Here is a 26,716-nt window from a genome sequence, read left to right as displayed (position 1 = left end):
ATGTTTCTATTAGGGAGAGAATAAGACTTGAAGCACATTCAGGAAGTACCACAGACAGAAGAACAAATATGAGACAAAAGGAAAAAGGTTGTGGCCTTACTACAGTCAATGATGTCCGTTTGTTGCTCATAAATAACAGATCAAGCCCTTCTACATTTTTCCTCCTTCCTCTCCTCCTCTTCATGGGTGGTTCTCCATCTATTAAAGAGCCATTTAGTAGATGCCTTGTGGGTGTGCGGGAAAGACCTGCTTGCAGCAGCTCCATTTGAGTTTTAAAGGCATCAGACACAGGTGTGGAGACATTAGGCAAGATAAACTTTGAAGTAACAGATGAAAAATTTGAGGTAGAACTTGTTGCCTCTCGTGAGGCCTTTGATAAATCTACAACCTTTTCTTGTCCATTTTCTGAGACCACCTGAGACTCACGTAACTGGGCAACCATTTCCATAAGATTTCTCCTCTTGGCAGCTCTCTCAGCCTCAATTTCAATCTTTCTTCGTCTCCTCCTCCTCTGACGTGGAACTGATAAATTGAGTGCATCTTCCTAATAAAAAAACCAAGCATTTCCAAACATTAGCAAAGCTCTGTTTGCTATGCTGAATTAAAAACAAAGCTCCAACATATAACTCTAAAAAAAAAAGCTTTCATTTTTTTCAAAGAAACACTTTGATGCTTTTCCTATTTTATTCATGCTGGTTTATTTTCTATTATGCAAGAGAAGCTCATGCAAGATAAAATGTTTTATATAAAAAAGAGAATGCTGTAGCCTTGCCTTTGATAACTGAGGAGAAGCAGTGAGATCTTCGCTGCCACTGACGCTGGCTTGACCAACCATGGAGAGCTCTGCAAAGCTCCTTTTCTGTAGAGGGCTGTCCACAGCTGTCGGAGTGTACCCAGGTATGAGCCCCTGGAAATCAAACATCTGGCGCCTATTTACTGGCCACTTCCCTTTCAGCACTGCCTCACAGATGTTGTCTAATCGGTTGATCATTACTCGGTCCTGCAGAAAGGAAAAGTAGGTAATGAACCTCGGTGTAAACGTCACCTTTTAAACTCAAATGAGTCTTATGACACAGTCCAGTTTCCACAGCTTAAGACATTCAGAAACAACTGTTCTTGTATGTTAACAATTAACTGATCACCTTGCAAGATGCTAACACAATTTTGTAGAATAATAACTTTTAAAAGCTGCATTTATATTGTGAGGGAAAGGAGAAAAGACAAAGTTTTCTGTATGACAATGCACTAATTGAAAAATTTAATAGAAACTCACTGTTGTTTTACAAAACTTCAGTAGTTAGAAACATCAACAGTTAGGAAGGGAAAATAAACACATCTGCAATCAGTATCTTAAAGCTGCAGTTCTCAAGATCCAAGAGGCTGGATCTGCAATTCTGTCCTAGGAAGTGGATCCTCATTAGCGTCACTATTAATAAAGTTCAACATTATGAAACGGGCACCAACCTAGGGACATCTAATGAATGTCAATTTTCATTCCACGCCCATTATCACTTCAAATTTCACTGAAGCGTGTACACTAAAAATCTCTAATTATGTTTATTAGTCTACTTATGCTGAACCTATACTGATGAAGGATTTTCTGTTCTACTTTCACACTATGACTGGAATAAGATTTTAGCCCATGTTTCCAAAATACATGCTGAAAGTAGAGAAGATGAACATTATTTGATTTTTTTTCCATTTCAGTATTCAAGCACATTCCAGATTAGCCTGTCTGAAGTAGTAGAAACTTTGGGACTCTAAGAAATACTGCTGGTTAGGGAATATGAGCATTCATATATGAATGCATTTCAGCTTCCTGAAAAACAAAACAGTGCAGAAGCCACTACCAAATCTCAGCAGCTGCAACAGACTGCTTGCTTTTCCCAGAAATAAGCCTATTAAGAGCAAGGTCCTCTTGCCCTGCTACCCCCTTCCCCCTCCCTGCCCCAACCAGATGGCTCTGTTATGGTGATTAGTAAGCTTAAGACTATTACTACTTTATTTTTCTCTCTCCCCTTACTGCAAAGGAGAGTGCTAAATTAAGTATGGATTTATTACAAGGTTACAGTTTTGTATTTTTAAAAGTATTTTATATTAGATAGCTTTCTGCACTGTTACCAAAATAAGATACAGCTTTATTCTATCTAAAACTGCTGCTTATGTTTGCAGGATACCTTAATACAATTACATCTGTCAATATTACATAATGGCTTAGATCATGTAGATCACCAAAACTCTTCCCTACAATCTCCTCACCCCAAAATAAAAAGGTGATCTTTTAAAGTCTCTGCAGATTGCTCTGCACGGAAAACTTCTAATTCAAAACTGTGGTGCAAGAGGTGGGACTCTGTTGACAAAAAGTTATGGACCCTATGAAGAGTTCATGTCTGCCAGCAGTCCATTGTTTTACTAAATGACACTATTTTACAAGAAAAAAGGAGCAATTTCTTTCATGACACTATTTTACAAGAAAAAAGGAGCAATTTCTTTCATTTCCACTGCTAGTTTGTATGAGCTTAAAGAAAAAAGTGCCATCCCACAAATCATTCACAGAAAAAGGTCTCTTGCCTGCCAGAAGTGCAGTACCACACAAAGCTCACTGTTACTTTTTAAGCACATTTCCCATATTTTACTGAAATTAAAGGAGACACATGTCTTTCCACCCCTAACCAACCTTAGGCCAGAATGAGAAGGCAAATGTTCTCTCATGAAGCAGCTGAACCACAGAGGGATCCCCGTCTTCCATGTAGAATCCATCGCGTGTTTCATCCCTTGCGGTACTCATAGAGGCATTGCTTTCTTCATCAAAATTCTTACCCTGAGAAACTGCTCCTGCTGAATAACAATCATGACCAGGCATTAACATCCAGTGTCTACCCAGCTAGATAAGCTAAGGCAACCAGGCCTGACACAACATTTCTAACTCGGGCTTTTGTTCAGTAATTACTACAGCAGAGCCCCAGCCTTCCACATTTGGCACAGAGACCATGCTTATTGACTCAGTGAGCTTTCCTGGAAATCATCCCTTGTGGGGGAATACCCTGCTGATGCTGGATGGTTCTTATGAAAGCTTATTTAGCCACCTGATATGTGGAAGGGCAGAGGAACTGCTGCATGCAGCCCATCCCATACTCAAGAATGGCACCCCATGTGTCACTTACCAGCTGGCATGAGCTACAACAGCTGTGGGGTTGTGCTAAGCACACAGAACTGATCTGACCAGTGTATTACCTTCAGGTTGGGAGGATTCTTCTGATTTATCATCATCTTCCAGTTTCTCCTCTTCATCTTCTTCTGAACCTTTCTCAGAAATAGATTTCGGATCTACATCTGTACTCATTTCTATGTCTTTCAATTCACATTTAACAGAGCCAGGCTCAGCCTCAGCATCACAATCTGGTTTAGTGTCCTTATCTGTAGTATCTGTCTCCTCTTTGATTTCAGATTTTTCTTTGGCTGCTGGATTTTCAGACCCTTCAACTTTAGACTCTGTTGGTTCTGTAGTCTTTTCCTCTTGTACTGGTGTGGATGGGACGACTGGCGGTGTTTGACTGCAGCCAGCGCCCAGAGGGTTTACAGAAGACACAGTATTTGCATTACCCGTCCCTCTGTTTTGAGCAAAGTTTTTGTGAGCCTCAAGAAAAGAGAGTTCGGGATCATTCAGAATGTGATAATCTGTCCTACTGACTCCATGTTTAGCAGCACCAATCAGTAAGTCTTTATCATGTTTACCACACTCCCACCACTCTGGCAGGTCCAGACTTGGCTGGCAAAGCTTTAGCCTCTCCCCCAGCTGCGGGTGATGGAGGACCTGTTCGCGGATCTTGCGCAGCAGCTCGATGCGATATAAAGTTCTAGAAGCACGCTCCTCTGTGATCGGCTCAATCAGCGTGGAAAGATCAGGAGGTTCTGCAAGGACATCAAGTTGTGCTGTTTAACATGGATTGAATGCACACCCATTTCAAAATCCTTACACCTGGGCATGAAGTTTCAACAGTGCCATGGTCTCACAATATTCATGTTGATTTACAGAGTCAGTTTAAACTTACCATCATCTGGTTTGACTGGCATTCGGCACACTCGTCTACACATATTCACAAAGCCATTAAAATACTTTTCCAAGCTTTCATCGGACTTTTTGTCAAGCCTGGCAAATGCTCTGAATTGATTCCACTCAAACTGATGTTTTACAGGATCAAAAATAACTCCAAAAGTAGACACCACACGATAAAAATCTGCTTCTTCTCTTCTTGTCCATCTAGTCAAGGAAGAAGCAAGAAAAGTGAGGCCACTGGATAGATAAGATTCCAAACACTTTTAGAAACCCCAAAACCCCCTTAGTTAAATCTTTAAAAACAAAAGAGCTGTATGGGCGACACAAAAGCTCAAATAAGATTTAAAGAAAGATTATCACCGGGAAACTCACTTTTGTCGTTTCTCAGTTATTATGGCTTCCCTTTCTGCCTCTAGTGCCCTCACTTCTTCTCGAGGCCGACGTCTCCTGCGGTCAGTCTTCATTAGTGCCTCTTGCCTCATTTGTTGCCTTTTATAGCTGCGCTGATAGGCAGTAATGAGGCGACGCAGACGGGTAGTCAGGGTTGAAGTGTTGGGCCAGTAGAGTTGCCCTAACTCAGCATTGCTCTCACTGTGCTTGCCTAGAGAATAGAGAAGTATTTGCACTGCAAAACCAACACTAAACATTTCAGTTTCTATGGCTATAACTGGATTTCTGTTTTATCAGATAAGAACATGTGCCTCTAATACTGGTGCATAATGAATTAGAAACAGGCTAACTATTGGTAAGAGGTAGAAAATAGAATCAAACCATCCAACTCTAAGAACTCAGAAATGCTTGTGAAGCATTTAGAGATAACTATCAAGCTCTATGATTCGATGTTATGAATGCAAACATATTATGAACAGTGTAAGTATTTAAATTAATGCAATGCATCTTTAAATACATTACTAAGAAGATCATTCTGCCTCTGAGGAAACACCTATGCTTATCATTTCCCACTTTATTATTCTCACTTAAACTTGGCAATTTTCCTCCATACTGAGGAAACAACGTATTTGTAACTTCCAAGATTATATCGGCAAAACCATCAACGGCTGCATTATGAAACATCCGGTCTTTATCATCATGGTTTCTACTATGTAATTAGAAATCCAGAGAACCATAATGTGGATTATTCAAAGACAGTATGTAATTGTTTTGAAAAATGTGAAGCATGAAGAGATTTGGCAGCAAAAAGCTTTCTGTGGTATTGTCCCAAAACATCTTCTATCCCCTCATGTGGTAATATAAACAGTCCACCTTTCACTAAACGATCTGTCCCCTTTGTGCTTTTTAAATTTTTTTGCTACAGACTTACTTGGGTGTAATTCTATGGACTCCTCTTTGTCTTCTGGAGGTGAGTTTGCGAATTCCTTGGGGAGAAGACAGAAGTTATTTTAGTTTTCAGTTTTGACCATATGTCATAATTTGAGAAGAAGAATATGTCATCTCTCAAACACAGCAGCAAACAATCTTTGTAAGGAGTGCTTATCCGGTAGCTCTCAAACTTAAAAAACACACATTAAAATAAATATGGAGAATCAGTTGTAATTGTACATATTTGTAATTACAGAAAATTAGGAGTTCTTACATCAATTTCATCCTTGAAGGGAGTTCTGGTTGGCTTATATTCTGGATCTTCATCCTCTCTGTCAAATTCACCCCTATAAAATATTTTTAAAATATTTTCAGGAAAAATACTGGTTTTGAGAGGGGGCTGGCTGATTTTCTGGACAAAAGCAAAAAAGCTACAAAAGTCATCAGTATGATGTACCAAGTTACACATTTGTATTTCATGCTCAACTGTGTAAACAAATCTATGTACTTTGTACATCATACGATCACTTCATATCCTCAGGCAACATGTAAGTATAATACGACATATGAACTCATGCCAACATATACAATGCTGATGAAGTTTATTAATTTTTTCATGTCCTCCTTACCCATCACCGCCATCTGCTAACATGTCTGTCCCTCTCTGTTCAGCAGCTATGGCCTTTGCATCAGGCATGCCAACCCGTTCCAGAAAGCACAGTGCTGGATCAGCTCTCATGGAATTGTACTTCTCATAACCTGTGTGCAGAGTGGGACACAAATGCCTTTTTAAAAGCTATGACCAGCTGTGAATAGAACAGGTCTAGGCAGTAGAAGTACAATTTTCTGGATTCATTAATTTATTATTAATAAAACAAAGGCACCATTGCCATGCTGGAAACATTCAATTAATATTAAAAAATTGTTCATGTTGGTGAATTCCAACAGCACAGAAACATTTTCCCATCAATAATATAAACACATATAAGATAGTGAAGAAAGCATCAAATTTCATGTTGTTATAAAGTAAAGTAAAAATCTTTCATAAGTGAAAAACTTTAAGTTTCCTTTATGACTTTCACAGTGGTTCTTGACATTCAATACTCGCCCGTGGAAACACGCAGCCGCTAACCGGAGCGCACACACACGCACACAGACACACACACGTATTTTCAATAGCTCCAGCCCTGCTGGAACCCTCAATATAGGCTGCAAAAATGCTGCATACATGGGTTATACGTAAGGCCAACGAACCTGTCTTATTAGGTTTAGGATGATGCATGTCAGTAAGATGACACTGTTCCCTCTATGGTTTTCAAACTGCTGTTTGCTTTTTTACTGCCCAAGTTGACTAGATGGAAAATGGCAGATCCCAACAGTGCACTGCAGGAAAATGATTTTTAGACTAGACTTGCCTCAGCTGAGCCCACAACACAGAGCTGCTGTACATAGGCAGAACAGCACAATTCAATTAGGATTTGTACTACAACACACTGCTCCTAACTGCTGTAGAGCCTCAAGCCAAACTGTAATCATGAAAGGTTTTATAAGCCATCATTCTCCCCTTTAGTCAGGCTGGGCTGCTGAGAATACCTCTGCGACCTCCAGAGAATTGGGATTATAATCAGGAATCGCTCACTGTATATATCATGCCAGCTCTGCATCCCCAGCCTTTCAAAGTTAACAAGGCTGCATCCCACTCAAGGGAGCCGGGAGTTCTCAACACTGACATTTGTGAAATATTGCTTGGAACAAAGCCCAGGAGGCACTTGTACAGATTAATAGCAGAGGTTAAGCCCACCGTCCACTTTGACACTGGTTGGCAGAGTTAGCAAGTGAAGCAGTGCTGGAAGCAAAGTTTATGGAGATCTATCTTACTATTTGGCTATTATTTAAACAAATATGGCTTTGTTTTATTTACAGCCAAGAAAGTAATGTTTTCTTCTCAAATGTTCTGCAAACATTTAAAAACAGCATCTGATATTTACAGCTCATATTAGGTTTTTAATGCAGGCAAGAAAAAAGGGAGATACAAGCCAACAGTTCTTTGGAACAATACTTGTTAATATTATGACTGAACAGTCCTACACGCTGAAAGCTTTACAACTCAGTTTTGTTGAGAGTGAGACGCCACTTACCGTGTTTAAATACTCCAATTAAAAGGGATTTATCTGCCTCCTTATCCCACCAGTCTGCAGGAACTTCGGCATGGAATGGCTCAGGTATCCATATATCTACTTCACTGTGAAGACAGCATTATACATATTCTCAAAGGTATTACTCGACAAAGATTTAAAAAAAAAAAACCAAAAAACAAAAAAACAAATCATCCTAAAAAAACCCAAGTGTTTTATGCTGTTCTGTAAATATAATTTTTGAGCTGGAAAACCACCCCAAAACCCAATACACAAATTGAAATACTCTTAAAAATAATTAGGATGGTTAAACAAACAAACAACAAAAAATAATTAGGCAACCAAAAACAACACAAATATCGCCACACCCCCCCCCAACATTAGGCTATTTTGGGAGTCAAATGGTTATCTAAATATGATTCATTTAAGGTCTTAGTATTTTTTTAATTTTTTCAATTGAGATAGAATAATCCCTCAATATTAGCAGAGCTGCAAATTCACTTCTGTCATTTCCCGCATCGTTTCCTCCCCCAGGAAAATGACCCACTGCGCTTCATAAAACAATACGGTTGCTTGAGAACAGACATATAAGAGATAAAGTGTGACCACCTTTAAACGCTGCATTATTATAGTATGTGTACTTTACAAAAGCCAGAGTCATAAAGCAAAAAATAAACCTGCACTTGCACTAACCTTGAGTCAGCACCCTCTAAGATCTTGTCTGCTTGGTCCCCTATAACTTCTTGTCGTAGATAGTAGAGCATGCGGACACGCAGCAGGACCCTGGAGAGGAAGGCAGAGGGGGGAAAAAGTTCTTAACTTCAGGACTGTTTGCCAACAGTGGCTTTTGGCAGCTGCTGCTGTTCATCCATCATCCTGCCAAGGCTGATTAGCCATGCTGTATGGTAGGCTTGAAGCGTGACAGATGGTGGCACATAATCACCTCTGTGTGGTGCTTTCTGCTGGCTTCCAACAGGCCTGCCTGGCAACTGCTTACACTGCACAGAGAGGGACCCAGCTCAGCCCGGCCCCGGCGCATTTCATTTAGTTCTACCTAGTGCAGCTTGTGAAGTTTAGACACGTACTCTACCACTGCCTCTGAAGTATTGAAGCAAGTTTGTAAACAACTGAGCAGATGGCTTTCAGTAACTGTTCTGCTTCATTATCTCATAAAATTTCCTCAGCTGCTGCCTTAATACCATTTTTGGAAGCACATCAGAAGTTGTAGGAATAAACGAGATATAAAATCTGGTTTTACTACCTTACAATAAACCCTCAATATGGAATGTCAGGTTTTTCAGATTATACAACTTTTTGCTTCTGAGAATGGGGGGGAAAAATAATCCCCCATTTCCCTTGGGAGATATTAACTATTTTTACTCTTTATAGTTCAAACTGCTATTAAATTTTACCTACGCACAACCTAACTGTTACAAGGAAGTGAAAAATCTTCGTTGCCAAGTTTATTTTTCCCCATTTCTGCAATACTGCAGACATTTTTGGAAGCGCTGTCAGGTGTTGTGGTCACACTCAAAGCTGGCAGGAGAGAGAATGGCAGACTGGCTTTTCAAGGAGACTAGAAAAGAGGTCATTTCTGTAGAAAAAGTATCTACCTGAAAATTATCTTGCTCTCCCATGTTTACCCAATTCAGGGCACCCCCTGCTGCCTAGTTCATGAAGTAAAACCAGTACCAGCTAAAATGGAGATTACTCAACCTGCCCTCTCACTGTACCCAAATCCATCACAGCAACTGTTGAATTACTGCTGCTCCTGAACAGCAAGGGTGACCAGGGAAGCAGTAATCTGATCACCCACTTGCATGAAAAATTTAGACCACCACCAGTTTTGAGAGGTCCTCGTTAGAGATCAGATGCAACTAGAGCAATACCCGGTTTCACACGTGTTATTCAACCAAACCTCGGAAGAGCAGGGATGTGAATGAAGGTCATGTCTGCAATTCCAAACATGTCAGACACGCTTCTTTCTGTATGCACAGTAACTGGGACCAGTAAGGTGTCCCTGCTCCCTGTGTGGCTATGTAAATAAGCTGTTGAGGGTCTCTATCATCTTAGTATTAAGCAATAACAGCTGTTACATCAAGCCAAAGAGGAGAAGCACGAAATAAAACCCAAGATAAACCAAAAACCAGAGGCTCTTTGCACCTTCCAGGAGTTCTATGCATTAAACCAGCATACACGGTTCTTAAGGAAAAGACACCAATTCTTAAAAAGCCAACTTCAACTGGTACCTTTTCAAGGAAATGACTCAGATTATTAACTGGCTCCACCTCTGTTTGATTTTACCTGTGCTAAAAACATGTAGCTTCTACAATTCATTTAGTCCTGGTGAATCTGGGAAGTGAAGGAAAAAGATAGCAACTGAAAACATTCTTGCATATTTACCAGTCTTCCCAGTCCTTGCAATTGTACTATTGTATTATTAAAGAAGCAGTGTTTAAAAAATTAAGTCAGATCTGCAAACTGATATAGCAGGTAATGAAGACATGTTACCTGAGAGATTAAAATAATGCTACAGGAAAGAATTGTATTACTTTAAGAGTAAGTGAAGTGTAATAACAGACCTGAGTAACAGTTCAGAAAAAACAGAAAGCCGTTTATTTGGAAGTGCAATCACTAACGTAATTCTATGAGTATCTGTTGTCATCAGCGAAGAATTAAGCTTGGTTAGCATCTGGAAATGAGCTAATAAACCCCTTAAATGCCTTTCCTCCTTCACATCACACCCCCTATTGACAGCCCACAGGTACTTTTCAAATCAATAGTATCTTTCCACTAAACAGCATTAATGAGCCCCAATACATATTCAAACCACAAAAGTAATGATGACCTTTCAGTAACACAGCATTACAACTGCATGATTATATATCTACAATGAAGAACAGAAATTTAAAAACAAAACCAAACATCCCAAAATCATTCAACCACATCTCCAGCTCTAAACCAAGGTATTTTTGGGACAAGGTTCAGTGTCTATATGGAGAATACAGTAAGCAAAACGGAGATGGCATCAAAGAAAGCTGACACAAAAATAAGATATTATAAAACAAAAGCCAGAAAATATGCAAGGAAGGCTCTTAAGAGACATTCATGAAACAATTAAACATTATATACAGTGACCTTTATCCCCAAAAGCTTTTGGTTTAGTAACATGTTTAGAATTTCAAAAATCAAATCAGGACAAATAAATTCAGGTAAAAGAGTTTGGTGAGAAATTTCATCTCAAAGGAGAAAGAAAAAATATTCTGTATATTTATTACATATTATATTATTGCCTATTTATATAGATAATTTATATATATTATATATACATAAATATTCTCTGAGGAGAGCAAGAGAGGAAGGGAGAGAAAGAATAAAGAGAAAATTTATGCCACGTATAAGTGAATTACTACATGAAACTCCTGAAATTAAGAACTGGATATATGAGTTTAACATTTATGGAACAGAACTTTAAATACCAGCCTGAGTGACTCCATAAGAAGGTAAGAAACAAACAGCTTTTATTTAAAGATAGCCAACTGTCAAGTGAAATAGATAGCGTAGGATGATAGTCTTTACTTTCTATGGTAAAAAAATAACCTTATCTGATTCCATTCTTATTTAATAAGAAGAGAATAATTTTCTTCAGAACTGTGCTGATCTGTCACAAAGAGCTTACAGAAGTGTCCAGATATCTGTTAAGATGATTATCCCCAAATTAAAAAGTAATAATAGCCTTTACATCCTATTAAATGTCCCTGTGTTCTATCAATATATCCAAAGTTGTGGACTTTTCAAAAGCATGTAGTTTTAAAAAAATCCCAAACCTCTAAATGAAACATTTATTAGTACTTACTTATTACAGTGATGTTTAAGATGTTTCCTATAGCTGTCTTCTTGAAATAATACATCTGGATTACAGGTTGTGAGCCAATCAGCATCTTGCAGCATTGGCTGTGAACTCTGGGCTTTTACTTTCTTCCCTTTCCTCCCTCTGGGCACTGGTGCAGACAGACCTAGAAAACCCCCAATATTTCTTACTCAACTGGAATAGAAAAACTCTCACCCCAAACAACATTACAAACATACGTTTAAAGCTAAGCATTCATTACTTTGAGGGCAACACAACCACCAAAAACTGAACAGCAACATGACTCAGTACAGAAAATTGTAAGTAACAAAATCAACCAAAATTTTCATGCAAATTTAGGTGTGAAGATTTCAAAAATTCAGAGTGCTAGCCAGAAAATGGTGTTATATAAATATTTCTTGTAAAAACTCTCATGAATCTAAATGGCCGTAAGGAAACGAGCTTTCTGATTAATGGCAATTTAAAAGAGATTAAATCCAGCAGTAGGTGCCAGCAAAAAATAATGCTGGAATATTTGTTTAAAACCAATTTAAAGGAAAGAGAACTGCATTCTACAAAGTGTCTGAGGGAGACTTCCCCTTTAAGTACAGACCAAGTCAAAGCCCACCTTACTCATAAAATCTGACAAGATCCTACGACATGTCAGAATGGCTATAGTTTAAACCAAACACATAGCACGACTGAAGCAATTCTTTCGTATTTACTAGCATCATTATTTGATTGTGGTAGACATACCGGAATGATTAACCAAAGCTCGAGTTTGCCCATCTGCAGTTGGAGTGATCAGATCCCAGATGAAACTTTTGATATTTTCATCCCCTTTGTAATGATTAAGACAATACACCAGGATAGTCCGGCAGATGGTTTCCACATCTTGCTCTGTTAGCTGACGTTTATAGCGCCCATGTGAGAGGATGTCAGTCCACCGACCCCAGCTACAAGAAAAATATGTTCAATACAACAGCCAGGGTACTGGTATTTTAATTTGTGACTTTCAATTTAACTCCTGGTATCAAGCAACTTGGGACCTCCTGTGTTAGCGCTAATGCATTTTGCATTTGCAGGTTATGTCAGGGAATCCAACTTCCAGCACCAAAGAGTCAAGAATGTTTATTTTACAGAACAGGCAATAAGTTCACTGCTCGTAAAGCTGCAATTGAACTACACTCAAATTAATAAAGTACATATGTTTAACTCTAAAGGTCCCAGTAAGCTACAAATAGGAAACTCAACCAATCCTTACAATCATGGGATTTGAGGAACAATTCCTATTTTGAACCAGAAACCTATTACTAGCAACTGTTGCACACTAAATTTAATTAAATTTCTCAAATAAAGACAGTCATTCTGAAGGCCACCATGTTAGAACTCAAATACAGCTACCTGCTTGCAAAGAGATAAAATTCAAATTAGCACACTCAATGGGGAAAATATCAAGTATCTGAATGTAAGTGGTGACAAAGTCTAGATTGACTGTTGATTTCAAAACCACTTTGTTCTTTACAAATACACTATTACTCTCTTCAACACTTAGAAAAGAGAGGTTGAAACTCATTAACTCAAGAATTCTTTACACTGAGAAACCAGAAACAAGTATTCTGTCATCACAAAGCCACTTATCATACCAGTGAGCTCATAGCCATCTGTGACATACTCAGATACTTTAAACTAAGTAACACATATAAGTGCAATATATATATATAGCAACCAAAACCAAATCTGGCACGTATAAGCATTATACAGTATGATGGTATGTGAATGTGTCCAAGAGAAGGATGAGTTATTTACTATATATAATTTATTTTCAGGTCTTTAGCCACAATTAGTATGTTCTATTTGCATATCTTACCCATAAACCAACAAATTCTTCTCCACCCTGAAACATTCACTTCTTGCATAACCTTGTGATTTGTCCTGAGGCCTACGGGGCTTTGTGCTAGGCTTTTCCTCAGAATCACTTTCCAGGTCTGAAAACTCCATCAGCTCATCCTCTTTGACTGCACTGTAGAGTCTGGTTTGCTTCCTTACTCTTGGTGTATCAATAACTAGGTTGTTCTAAAATGATAGGGAAAATGTATAAATTTAGGAGAGGGTGGAGGGGGAGGAGAAAATCTTCAATTTAATTGTACTAGAAAGAGTTATAAAGCTTACCCTTCCATTTAGAGCATCGATATCCAGCTCAGCTTTCTTTGCCCACTTCTGCCAGAAATTAGGGTCATCCAAAGAAATATCTGTCCTGTTCCCAGATGCAACAAAACTAGCCTAGTAAAAGTAAAAGCAAGTGGATTGATTTCTTAACTGTATGCTACAAAGAATACCTGTTTTACACTAGCAAATACAATGCTTAGGAAGAGGTAGTATCAAGAAAGAAAGACAAGTACACAAAAATAATAAATTGACACAGAAGGCAATTTAATATATTTCCATCTATTCTGGTCACGTTTTATTCATTTTCCTCTGAATGTCAATGCATACCTTTGCAAATGTGGAGCCTTTTCCTTCAGATTCAATAGTAATTGTGTGTGTTCTCCTTAAGAGAATCTGATCAATATCCTCTTCACAAAACTTAGACCCCTCATCTTCCTCATCCATCAGAGCACCATATGCCCCCTTTCGAAGAAGATCTTCTATTTCCTTTTTAGACAGCTGTTGCACCTGTAACACGTAAGAGGAGTTTCAGATGGATCATCCTTGTATTTGGCATTTTAAGAACTGAAACTCTACAATAATGTGGTCGTGGTCAATTAAACATTCACACTCAAATCACCTTTTAAAGAAGAATACAAACAACAAAATTCTCAGGGTGAAGTTATGTGAGTCATTTAAACGACTTAATAATTCATTGTCACTGAATCCCTTTAGCATTGATGACTGCTAAACTCCTCCTGGGAGCAGATTTAACTTACTAACCTGACAAAAAAGCTAAAGCAAAGTAAGTCCCAAAGCAAAAAGGCTATACCAGCAAAAGCTAACTAGAACTCCATAAAGTGTCAGGATCAACATAATATAAAGGGTGGAATGATGAGAATGGATCAGGATTGAAGGAACATGACTCCACTTGCCCCCTTTTGGCAATAAGAGAGCCATTAGATAGGCTGAGCCAGTTCATGTAGCCAATGCCCTTATTTAACCTGACTAAACTATCAGCCACACTGCATCTGAAAACCACTGTTCTCCAGCTAAAACACACACAGGCAAGCAAAGTGTAACACATTCATAGCATTTGTTGATAATGCATCTTAAAAAACTATTCCTTACCCCATTTGTGGCATTTTCTCTTCCGCTCATAGATTGTAGCACAGCCTTATCAAGGCCCAGCTTCAGGCTAGCTTTGTCAAACATTTCCCTTTCATAAGAATTCCTTGTTATCAACCTGTAAATTTTCACTGATTTGCTCTGCCCTATTCTGTGACATCGTGCTTGAGCCTGAAGAAACAAAGGCAGATACTCAGTTACAGGTTACAACTGGAAGAAAAAAGAATTTGAAATAACCAACAGAGAGAACATACTTTAAAAGTTTATTTTTTTCAATATAAATAATATTGTTTATGCTTTCAAGAGTGCAACAACAGATAATTTATCTTGTAGGTGAAGAAAATTTCACAGTAAAAAGGCAAAGAAAAATTTAATTTTCAATAAAATCATCTCTTGTTGTATTACCTGGAGGTCATTTTGGGGATTCCAGTCTGAATCAAAAATGATGCAGGTATCAGCAGCAGTAAGATTAATGCCCAAACCTCCTGCCCTTGTACACAGCAGGAAAACAAACCTATCAGAATCAGGTCTTGAAAACCTGTCAATAGCTGCCTGACGCAAGTTGCCTCTCACTCGACCATCAATTCGTTCGTACGGGTACCTGAAAAAGAGATGCATTATAGGGATTGCTTTAGTGCAATGGCACTGCTTCTTTAAAAGAATACGCAATTAAAAACAAAAAAGACAAATATGCTTCTATGGGGTTAGAAGAACTACAACTAAGAGACTATAACTTCATCAGAGAAGACATATTGCTTTGCCTCCTTCTGTGGTAAAGAACAGACTTTGACTCCAAGGAATTCAATAAAAAATTAGGCCTGAACTAAAAAACTCTAGAGCCATCAAAATATTTAACTGAGAGGTTTAAAGCCCTCCATATGAGGTCATTTTGTATCCACTGAAAAGAAAGGGCTCAGTACTTGCAACCTCTAGGTTTGCTCTTTCCCTTAAGTCAGATCACTATAGAAAACACTGTTTTCATTTCTTCCCTTTCTATATGGATTACTCACAGGTTAAATGCAGTGGTCACAGAGGAAGGCACAGTTTATTTATAATTGTATTATATTGTTGCTCTCACCGTCTTTGAATGAGGTAGTCTTCCAGTATGTCCAAGCAGCGCACCATCTGGGAAAAGATAAGCACCCTGTGGCCACCAGCCTTCAGTTTTGGCAGCAGCTTGTCAATCAGTACGAGCTTGCCAGCAGCCTGGATCATTGCCTGGAGCTGAAAATCTGGAGAGTCGGCATTGTGTGTTTCTTTAAACTCTTCCAAAATTTTCTCTTCAGCACCTGCAAAGATTGGACAGCAATACATGAACACTGCAAAGGGTTTTATTAATAAACAATGAGCTCGCCTTCAATACCCTATAGAAACTGCAGGAATGTTTTAAGCACTATATGAACAAACATTTATAAAAAAAATAAACATTTATAAAAAATATTAAGCTTAAATTTTAAGCAAACATATACACAAATACAGCACAAATAAAACATAGCTCTGAGAATTCATTCTTTTTTTTCCTCTTTTGAGGAATACTGAACTCTTTCCTAAATAAATTCATAGAAATATTGACACATAGAATTCAATGAAAAAAAAAAATGAAAAAAGGTGAAAAAAATTAAACATATTTCAACTGATAAAATGGATTTTTTCCTTTTAAAAATGTAACATGAAAGAAACCAATGTCTTGTTTCTACAGGAAAATACAAGGGACACAAATCACATTTAATATCTGCCTCTAAAATCAGCCTTAAACATCCACATGACCTGATCCTGCTCCTTTCATTATTAATTTTAAAATAAAAATCCAAACAAAAACACGGGGGCAGAAGCAGCTATGAAATTATTATTTTACCTTCTATTTAGTTTTTTTCTCACTGAATGTATTATTTTTGTTCAGTTTGATGAAGCTATCCAACGTATTTATTCCTTCCAGCATTAGTCAAAAGTTCTCTCTTGCCACTCACTTTGCCTATGAACGATATGCACAGCAGCAACTATTTTCTTGTTCTGCTTACTACTGGAAGACTACAGACCAAGTTCAAGCTTTCTCTTCAATCTCTCCTATGCTTTTATTCCATTTTTAAGTCATTTCTACAAGGTGGGCAATTCCAAGAACTATCATATTGCCAATCTTGGCATGTAAAATGTTAGGAATCTTTGTTCTAAGCTTATTTTACTTCCAAAGAAGCCCTTTTTTTGAGCCATCTTTTTTTCCCCTCCGCTTTTCTTTTTGGTAACAAAACATAGTTTATAAAATATTTCTAGTTTGTCTTATATTCAGCTTCAACACTGCTTTTGAATAGCACAAGGCAAGATGGAAGGGTTGGGGGGAGGGGGAAGAACAGCTTACTGCCAGGCTTCTGCTGAGCATCCCTCTCTCAAATCCCAGCTCTGAGGAGATGCCTGTAAACAAACACGGAACGCGCCCTGGCTGTGCGAAGGCTGGTTCAGTGCCTGCTGTAACGCGGTGCCTGCAGCAGATCCCACCCGGGGCAGGCTGCCTGACAGCTCCGTGCTGCTCCTGAGCTCGCACTGCTCCCTTCTACACAACCCCACGCACTCAAGATGTGATCGCATTTCTTGGTAATTTTACATCCCTGGATTTTCCTGAGCTGGACTTGGACTCCCTGGATCATCCTAAAGGTTTGCACATCAGGAAAGTAAGCTCAAATGAAATGAGCGCAAGCAGACACTCAAAGTTCCCTTCAATCATATCACTGCCTGTCTTGGTAAAACAGGCAGAATTTTGGGCAGTAAATCTCTGACTCTGTACTGAACTTTGGCAATTCCAGGATACAGCAGGCTGTCAAGCAGCTCCCATAGAGTAATTTCAGTCATCTTTCCAGGTTACAGCAATTATTTCTGACTCAACTGCAATATCCAGATTTAAGTTTCACTACTGTGAAGCAATATGCAAGAACAGTATCTGCAAAAGCAAACCACACCACAACAAACCCACAATCTGGTTTACTGAATGGTGAATTTACAGTATCAGAGCTTGGTCTCACCAAGACCCAAACCCAGTACAGATAACTCCAAAAATCTGTTCTTTCAATAAAACTGTCCTAGGTAACTCCTGTAGAAGACCATATTTTTTTTTTTTTAATTCCTACATCAATTGCAATTACATCATGTCCACTGAGCAGCCTGTTACCCAAAAGTTACTTGATGCAGTACTTGCCAGTCTAAAATTGCTTCCTATTCTAGCTGATATTTAGTACAGCATGAAAGGAATGTATTTGAATGTGGGGTTGGTCAATCAGGGAAACCTCCACTTCTATTCTTCATTAGGAGAGGTTTCCTGGGCTCAAGAGGGCACAACAAACAGAGTAAGGAGCCCTTCTGGAGGTCAGCACTAAGATGGGTAACTATAGAGGCATTCCCCACTGCTGGTTCTTGGAGATAGAGAGAGGAACAATGTATAAATACTTGAGAATGGTTGCTATGGAGAAAACAAGGAGTCCAGCCCTAAGAAAAATGACAGACAAGGCTTTACCCAAGCTGACTGGAGAATACCCAACATGCTGTAACTACCTCTAGAAGCCTACTCCTAGTCTCAGCAGAACACATCCATCAATCAAGAAAGAAACAAACCCCCACTTTACATTCAACTCCTACCATACTACTTCCATCATATAGTCTTAACTGAAGTAATATAGAAGACTTGTTTGCAACTCATACACAAAACAAAACAGATTCAAATGTTCAAATAAAATGCTTGCTCACAAACCCCACAAACTGGGAAGAAAATGCGGATTCAGAGACACTTTTATAAAAGCAGTTAAGCTTAGAAAACAGAACTTGTTACTGTAAGAAATCATTCACCAGGAGAATACTAGACAACCTTAAGTACTTGTACTGCAAAAACTCTGAGCAGAAATAAAATAAATAACTTGTGCCATTACACTAACTGTAGTTGTTAAATTTCAATCAGCAAAATAAAACCTTGGGCTCAGATGACTACAGCATGTAGGAGTATTTTCTGCCCTAGAATTACGAAGGATGTATTTGTTTAGTTCCATCTCCACACCAACAGATCAGGATTTCTTTTTCCCATCAAATCTGAAGGCTCAACCCACCTGCCATGTTGCTGAATGATACCATGCAAGTCCAAAGGTTCCAAACATCACAAAAATGTTTGATAAAGGCAAATGCATTAAGAGACAAACCCACCTCCCTTTATTAAGATACACCAATCAAAAAATATTTGAGGTTTTCTAAATTAACACCTGAACTTTATCAGTCTCTTAATTATAGTAAATGATACAAGATTTCTGAGGAAAAAAAAATCACTGCTGTAGGCAATACTGCAATCACTGCTCATAAACTCTATTTGACAAAACAAAATAGGAGCAAAGTATTCTTTTTTTTTCTTTCAATAAACATGAAATAAGAAAAAACATTAGCAAGGTTAAAAACTAGCTGAAAGCCAAGAAGCATCAATTCAAACACCCATAACCTGAACAGCCTAAACTATTGTGATAAACTCATTTTTACAATGGATTAACTTAAGTCAAAAAATCAAGTAAAAAACCCCAACAAACCCTGCACCAGAACCACAAAGCTACTTTAGTATATGCCATATGAGTTTAGAAACTGAACAGTCACCAGCATGGACAAGTTGACGTCCTTTGGACTAAGCTTTATTATGTCTCTGAAATAATTACTTGTGCATGAAATGTAATTAGATGTAATTTCATGAATCAGTTTAAGCATCTCCTCCCATTTAAACAAAAAATGTCAAGGAAAAAAGACTTAAGTACTGCAATATGGAAGTCATACAATAAAAAACCTGAAAACACATATGGCTCTGGAACAAAACAGTCTTTCATCATGAAGCCTATAACCAGCATAAACCAACCATAAATCATAACTAGTTAGAAACAGGAGTTGGGAAACAAGAAACTAGTAGAATGCAACCCTATATGGAGACTTGTGTTACACCCTCAAAGGGAAGAACTGACCAGCACATACAAGTTTAGCACACTTCAGACAGAAATGGCTGGTTCATCACAGGGCTGGTCACTTAACAGCCTCCCCAGGGAAGTGGTCATGGAACCACAAGTAGAGTTCAAGACCCATCTGGTCCTTAAGTGATATGATTTAGTTTTAGGTAGTTCTGTGAGGAGCAGGGAGTTGGACTCAATAATCCCTATGGCTCCCTTTCGACTTAAGATATTTTATGATTCCATACTACTTGCCAAAGATAATCCTGATCTAACCCCAATACCATCACACAGAAAAAGCCACTGAAGTCTAGTATGACATTCACCCTCATCTTTCTCTTACTAGTCAAATTAAGAAAAGTAACTGACAAAGGTGGTCATAAAAGCAGGCTCAATCACGATTTCTTACTCTGCAACTTTTATTCAGAAAATTTTAAGTTACTACCTTATGATGTTTGACAGCAAGAAAGTAAGTAGCAGCTAACTACTATAAGTGAAGAAAAAACTACCATATTCATGCTACCATCCAACAACCTGCATGATAACTGAAGTCTTGTTTTTCACAAATAACAGAAAGGAAAACTTTATAATACCAACATTAACTCAGCCCAGGCTAAGTCTGTCAGGAAGCCTTAAAAAAAGCAGCTGCAACAGCAGCGCTGTCCTGGCTAGGAGATATCCATACCTGTGAGAATCTAAAAGGTTATCTCTTTTCTACCTAAAACGAATGAATAAATAAAAAGACACACTAAAATAGAATTTAAACCTAGTGAACATTTTCATAACCATTTTTCAAATGAGGAGAAAAGTAGGCAGCCTACCATTAATAAGGTATGGATGATTGCAGCATTTTCTTAGTTCCATCATAGTGTTTAAAAGATTAGGTACATTTGCCTGACCTCCGCCCTTGGAAAGAAATGTGAAATTCTTTTCAAGAATAGCACGATAGTATTTCTTCTGAATATTTGTCAGCTCAACTTCAATGATGGTTTCCTCTTTGGGGGCCAGGTTCTTTTCCACATCCTCTTTGAGACGTCTCAGCATCATGGGCTTCAAAATAGCTTGCAGTTTTTGCACCTGGAAAACATATGTTTAATAAAATAACTGAATTAAAACTGCTAGAAATCAAATATTCTTTTTCAATTTCCTTCATTCTAAAAACCTTGTTTTCTACCTCAAATGCCAAGTAGAGAGCATTGTAAAAAATCTTTTTTCAGTGACTCAGCAGCAAGTTCTCCTTGTTAACTCAGTGACACACACATTTCTAAAGTCTATTTTTGGTGTGTAGCCCTTCTGTTTAGTGATGTCTGTAATTAAATAGATCTCACTCAGAACTATCCTTCTAGACAGGGACTGCACACAAATCATGCCAAGTAACCCTTCATTAAATTAGCAAATCTGACACTTTTAAGATAACTTTTGCAGTTCACTTTTAATTACTAATCAGTATTTAAAGCTATTTTCCCACTTTAGGTATCTGCTTCTAATTATTTTCTTATTTCCCTAGTTTTGACATCCACTGACGTAGAAAACTATTTAGGACTGGTCTAAAAATGAAAACATTGTATTTCACTTATGACACTGTGTATTTCACTTATGACACTGATAATTTTTAGTGTCCCCAGGTTTTCTGGAATATTCATTAAGACACATCCTAAAGGGTGGGAGGGGAAAAGAAGAAAATGTCAGTTTTCCTAAAAAAAAAGGCTAAGTTTAAGTTTTTGTAAAGTCTCTTGCATAAAAAGCTCAAACGTATTCCATATTAAAAAAAAAACCAAAACACCTGGCATTTAGGTTGTTTTAGGCAGTGCTTCAAAGTACAAACCATCTCAGTGCTGAAGAGCTACTAATTCACCCTGAAATTGGTCATCTCCTGATGCAGAGCTGCACAGCAGAAATATGAACAGAAAACACTTTCTCCCGTATTTACATAATTCCCTTAGTAATAAACCAACTTCAGAACACAAAAGGTAATTAGCAGAGAGGGATGAACAATTGAGAAAATATATGGAATACAACTGCAAGGAATGGAGAGGAAACCCCAAGCCTTTAACACATAACCTGTCCCACCGCTTAAACCCAATTCCAAAACATCTGTGTCAACAGATAAAGAAGTTCTCCTGAACTTGTTGAACCAATCTAATTCTGATCTGCCATTGCCATTATTTTAGTAATAGTTCCATGTATGGACTCAAAAGCTTCCAGTCATTTTGAGCTGGCCATACAAAAGCTATGTTGAGAGCTTTTGTATATTAGCTCCAGTTCAAACACTTCATTAACAGGTCTACATGGCTTCTGCATCAGAGCTGGCTCTGTCAGGTCAGTGTCCATTCTGACTGACAACCTACGGAAACATATCCTATTTTGCCAGGAGGCCAGGGGCCAGAAGAAAAGCTATTTTGTAACTTAAGACTATGATGTGTGAAAGAATTGTTCTCAAAGAAAGTCAACAAATTCAAGCAAGCAAAAGTTGAAAGATATCAAAAATTGAATTTTCAGACAAAGCCAGCAAAGTTACATACAAAAATACATGCAGTTATTACCACAGGAAGCAAAGGGCCAAATTAAGATGCCATGCTTCAGTTACCTCCTAATATTAAGGTGGTTTGGCCTTTTAAAACATTTTGATACATACAAAGAAACAGTTTACATTTGAGATATAACACATGTTGCAACTAGGGTCTTTTATTTTGTATTAATTTATGCATTTCTTCTCTTGGACAGCTCAAGAAATCTATTTCTGAGTAAAAAAAAACCTCCCTCTATTTGGTTACCTCTTGTTAAATTAGGTTTCTAGTATGTTCCTGTTTGCACTTAAGTCACTGAGAAAACTCTCAGTTATTAATTCCACAGAAGTTACAGGGAGAGTCCCTTCACTCTGATGCTTAAGGAAGAATGTCAACTGACAAGTTAATTCTCATAGAAGTATTTTCATCCAGAAACCATTATAAGACACCCCACCTCTATTTTTTAAACACTACATTTTAATAAAAGGAATGTCTTCCTGTTTCTGCAAGACCAATGGAAAAAGGACTAAAAAAAAACCCAAAAAAAGCCCAGAACAGTGAAAAGGCAGAATTACTTTTGACCAAAAGCAGAAAACCCTCAACTAATGAAAATAATGAAAATAAACAAAAAAAGAAAAAAAGGGATAAACCCACCATGGTATTCCAGGAAAAAATAGGTATTATTTTAAAAAGCAAGTAACGAAGTTCATTTGCAATAAAATTGATAAATTCACAATATCTAAATAGAAAAGTAAGTGTGCAAGATAAGTTTACCTGCTCTTCAGTTTTAAGATCCCCAAATTCTTGCATGAATGTGGTTTCTGATGGAAAGCGACCTGGTTCCAAGAAGTGAAGCAAGCTAAACAGCTCTTCTACTGTGTTTTGCAAAGGGGTTCCAGTAAGCAGCACTTTATGCTCCTGCAAGGTTAAGAAACAGTTGCCTAGGAATCCATCACCTTAACTTCCAATGGAAAAATACACAAAATTCTTTCCCCTTGTCACCATATGTCTGTCTCACCTTTGTTTCCTCTCCCCTCCCCCAGCTACTTACATAAAACTGTTCTCAGGACATTTCTAACTGGTACTTGGGTGTTCCTTCAGTGATAGCCCAGAAAAACACTTCACTACTTAAGCAGCTTCAAAAGTCCTCCAAGATACAAGAACAGATTTTACTGGTCCACAATGTCCCATCCCTTTCACAAGTACAATGAACTTCAGATGGCAAACTAACATTGAACCTAATCCATCATTTCCAGTAAAAATTCATTTATTTACCACACCTCCAACTGACCTCAGTGCACTGATCTCCTCAGGCCAGGAGATCAACACAGGATCTAACAGGAAACCTGAAGCAGAGTTCTACCTTCCCTGTACATGCTATAGAGCACAAGAGTGGCAGAGACTAAAGTAGCTTTAGAGAAGGAGCCCAGAGAGGTTCAGCAACTAGCCCAGAGCCAAACACAAATTTAGCAGAGTAACAAGAACTAATGTGAAAAGCCCCATATCTCTATCTGTAGTCTGTAAGACTATAAGCTCTGGTTTCCTCTAACAGCAACCACAGTAAGAAAAACAAAAGGTATACAGCATTTTAAAAGACTGAATTACAGGTATTAGTTTAGCATGACTGTGTTGTTCTCACATTTTAAAAGAATATTCTGCCCAAAACAAAGTAATTATTGTGTCTTTTAAAAGGTAAATATCTTCACATTATCTTATTTTTCTCTATGAGTTTAATGCACCTATTTTGTACACATAACATAATACATATTTATGTAAGCATCAGAAACCAACTCACTTGTCCTTCCTTATTCAATAAGACAGAATATCCTTATGGCCACGCAACAAATTAACATTAAAGCTGATATTAACACAGAGCAGTTTAATTCTCATGGCCAAACTGGGCCACCTGACCACATTACACTTTTAAATAAATGTCTATGTGAAGAAGTGACTATGGATTAACTCACATGAAGGGAGAGAAAGGAAAGAATAAATTTATTTTTATTGTCTTAGGAGAGTCCACATTATTCTACACCTACATCAATGAAAAATTTTATTAAATATCAGCACTCCAAAGCTGAAGGTATGCATATGCTTCCAGGTATTTTATACTTTCTCATCTGCATTCTCTTACTCGCCTTAACACTTGATGATTTACTTGAGAAAAAACCCTTTTATTTTACTTTTTGATTAAACCATAAATCAGAAGTAATAAAACTACAGAAGACTCAAAGATAAGAGAGATTCACACTGACCAGATCCATCATCTTGAGTCCTTCCAAAAGCTTACAGTTCCTGTTTTTCAGCCTGTGGGCCTCATCAATGACCACGCAACGCCATGGAATGTTACGCAGCTCTGGGCAGTCAGTCAAGATCATTTCAAATGTTGTGATAATGGCATGGAACTTGTAGGACCCCTTTATCACACGACCCTAAAAGAACAGCAAATGTTAAAAATAAACTCCCTGGCAAAGAAAGGAAGCAATTTGTTTCACCATCAAATTTTATTTTTTAAAAATACAAAATAGTAGAATGGACAAGACATTTATAGCAAATTAAGTCATTGCTCCTGACTAAATGGGGAAATACAATTCTGTAAGCTTGCTACAGGCTTCATGATAGCTGTTTTTAATCCTGTAAATAGGCCTACAGTATCACTGCACATTGATTACCAAGAAGTTATACAAGTATTTCAGTTGTAATTCATATGGATTATACTAATGCCTTGAGGCATTAATGTATTGCTGCAATATTGAAATAAGGTTTTCAGACTTCATCAAGAGAATTCTCTTTTTACTTGAATTGAAGGTACATGAAGGTCCTCCCAAACAATCTAAATACAACAAAAGTGCATTAAGGTTTGCTTTTTATGACTATTTGAATATTGTGCTCACTGTTTATCTTTTTTTTTTTCCCCAGTAGACACTCGAGATTCAAAACACCTACAGTTCATAGAATGGCTTGGATTGGAAGGGACCTTGAAGGCCATGTAGTTCTAACACCCCTGCCATGAGCAGGGATGCCTTCCACTAGACCAGGTTGCTTAAAGCTCTGTTCCATCTGGCCTTGAACACTTCCAGGGATGGGGAATCTACAACAACTCTAGTGAACAGCTTTAGCAGAAGCAAATATCTGAGCTTTTAATTGCGGCATGTGTATCTGCATACAATTCCATAATACTTTTCTAAGTCTGTGCTAAGCAAAGTTCAACCGGACAATTAACTTGATGTCTGACACCATATTCACTGGTTCATTAGTTCAGTCTTATTTTCAGCACTGATATAAAGACTGTTTAAAAAAAAAAAAACTGAATAAACTTTATTCAGGAACGTGAAATGAGCATCTTTCTGACATTATGCTAAGCTTCTTCCCAATGCTGTTCAAAGAAAAATGTAATTTGGTACCTCCAGTGTCACTGGGTCTCTGCAGAAAAACTGTCTCTGTAAGGATGAGCATTACACAAGTTCAAAGCTATTCCACATTTTCAAAGGACTCTGTCATGGGTTGTATATTGAATACATTTCAAAAGAAACACATATTTTACAGTAAGGTGACCATTTCTTCCCTTAGACCTGTGCAAGACTGAATCCTTTTATAAATGACCTGCATATAATCCTCTCCAAACCATGGGGATCAGAACTGGCTACTGACTCAATGAAATAATTGAAAACCTGATATCCTGAACTCAGCATTAAATCTGCCTACTCAAATCAAGAGCATTTCAGAGACAGTAACGACCTGCCCAACAATGCTTTCTCATGGCATAGTCCAGAAATATTTATCTTGTTAGGGGCAAAAAAAGCTGTTACTTAACAAACAGCAGATGAAGATACACTAAGTGGGCAGCTTTGAAAGCCAGCAAGCTGAAATGCTGTAACCTTTTCACGAGCCAAGTAAATTTCCACCACAAACCAAGTCAGCTCTTTTCCAAGTCTCTGTCATTAGCCATATTTGGCACATATAGGTTTTGTAATCTTAAAGCAGAACTCCTTCTCAGAGGTGGGATAATACAGAAAAAGCACATGGTTTGTTTGATATTCCAACCAGGGAAGGGCCCCTAGGAAGAGCTTTCAGTTATATTGCTCAAGAACACCAGAACAAGCTTCTCTATGCGAACCTCACAGCAGAATGTCTCTGATAACACCAGGTCCTTACAGATGAAGTCACACCACTGCAGAAATTTATTTTATTATTGACTACTCTTTAGCATTTCACAACAACTTGACTCTAGTAACTGGGGCTGACCCTGAAAAATCCCACTACTACACATGGAGTAGGTGCTTCTTTTGCACGTTCTCTGTTGTTTACTACCCTTCAAAAGCCACTCACACACTCTCAATGTCCAATTGTCTTTTCGAGAAACAGCTCAGATTGAGAAGCCTCTTTTCATATTAAGACCTAAAAAGCCAAAGATGCCTGATGTCTGGGTTGATGTGTCTGGCAAGGGAACTAGAAATTATGCTGCTAAATCATGCCTTCTTTTGCTCCCTTTTTGTCTCCCATCCTATTCCCAGTGATGGTACTTTGGAGAATGACAGAGTGAACACTACACGGGGACTCTTTTTTTCAGAACATGAAGAGATTTTTTCCCTGTTTTTGGTTTCCACCATGTGTTTCACAGC

At 38.0% G+C, this 26,716-nt stretch overlaps 1 protein-coding gene across 6 annotated transcripts in view; it reads right to left on the bottom strand.

Annotated features, from left to right (window-relative positions):
• CHD7 (chromodomain helicase DNA binding protein 7) overlaps window positions 1-26,716 on the bottom strand; it is a 132,450-nt gene that overhangs the window by 5,794 nt on the left and 99,940 nt on the right. For all 6 annotated transcript variants that reach the window (XM_063169233.1, XM_063169261.1, XM_063169270.1 and 3 more), the window contains 22 exons: window positions 24,350-24,526; window positions 22,869-23,012; window positions 20,409-20,664; window positions 15,717-15,927; window positions 15,044-15,239; window positions 14,642-14,809; window positions 13,859-14,038; window positions 13,535-13,645; window positions 13,233-13,438; window positions 12,119-12,318; window positions 11,369-11,528; window positions 8,206-8,295; window positions 7,516-7,619; window positions 6,007-6,136; window positions 5,652-5,724; window positions 5,379-5,433; window positions 4,430-4,658; window positions 4,053-4,261; window positions 3,235-3,912; window positions 2,678-2,838; window positions 773-1,000; window positions 101-544 (listed from right to left, as the gene is read on the bottom strand). In XM_063169233.1, the coding sequence (XP_063025303.1) occupies window positions 101-544; window positions 773-1,000; window positions 2,678-2,838; window positions 3,235-3,912; window positions 4,053-4,261; window positions 4,430-4,658; window positions 5,379-5,433; window positions 5,652-5,724; window positions 6,007-6,136; window positions 7,516-7,619; window positions 8,206-8,295; window positions 11,369-11,528; window positions 12,119-12,318; window positions 13,233-13,438; window positions 13,535-13,645; window positions 13,859-14,038; window positions 14,642-14,809; window positions 15,044-15,239; window positions 15,717-15,927; window positions 20,409-20,664; window positions 22,869-23,012; window positions 24,350-24,526 (4,410 nt within the window). The remainder of the gene's footprint in view (window positions 1-100; window positions 545-772; window positions 1,001-2,677; window positions 2,839-3,234; window positions 3,913-4,052; window positions 4,262-4,429; window positions 4,659-5,378; window positions 5,434-5,651; window positions 5,725-6,006; window positions 6,137-7,515; window positions 7,620-8,205; window positions 8,296-11,368; window positions 11,529-12,118; window positions 12,319-13,232; window positions 13,439-13,534; window positions 13,646-13,858; window positions 14,039-14,641; window positions 14,810-15,043; window positions 15,240-15,716; window positions 15,928-20,408; window positions 20,665-22,868; window positions 23,013-24,349; window positions 24,527-26,716) is intronic.

Source organism: Melospiza melodia, chromosome 1 (genome assembly GCF_035770615.1).
Source record: "Melospiza melodia melodia isolate bMelMel2 chromosome 1, bMelMel2.pri, whole genome shotgun sequence".
Taxonomy (NCBI): Eukaryota; Metazoa; Chordata; class Aves; order Passeriformes; family Passerellidae; genus Melospiza; species Melospiza melodia.
This window is presented reverse-complemented; position numbering and strand designations above follow the sequence as displayed.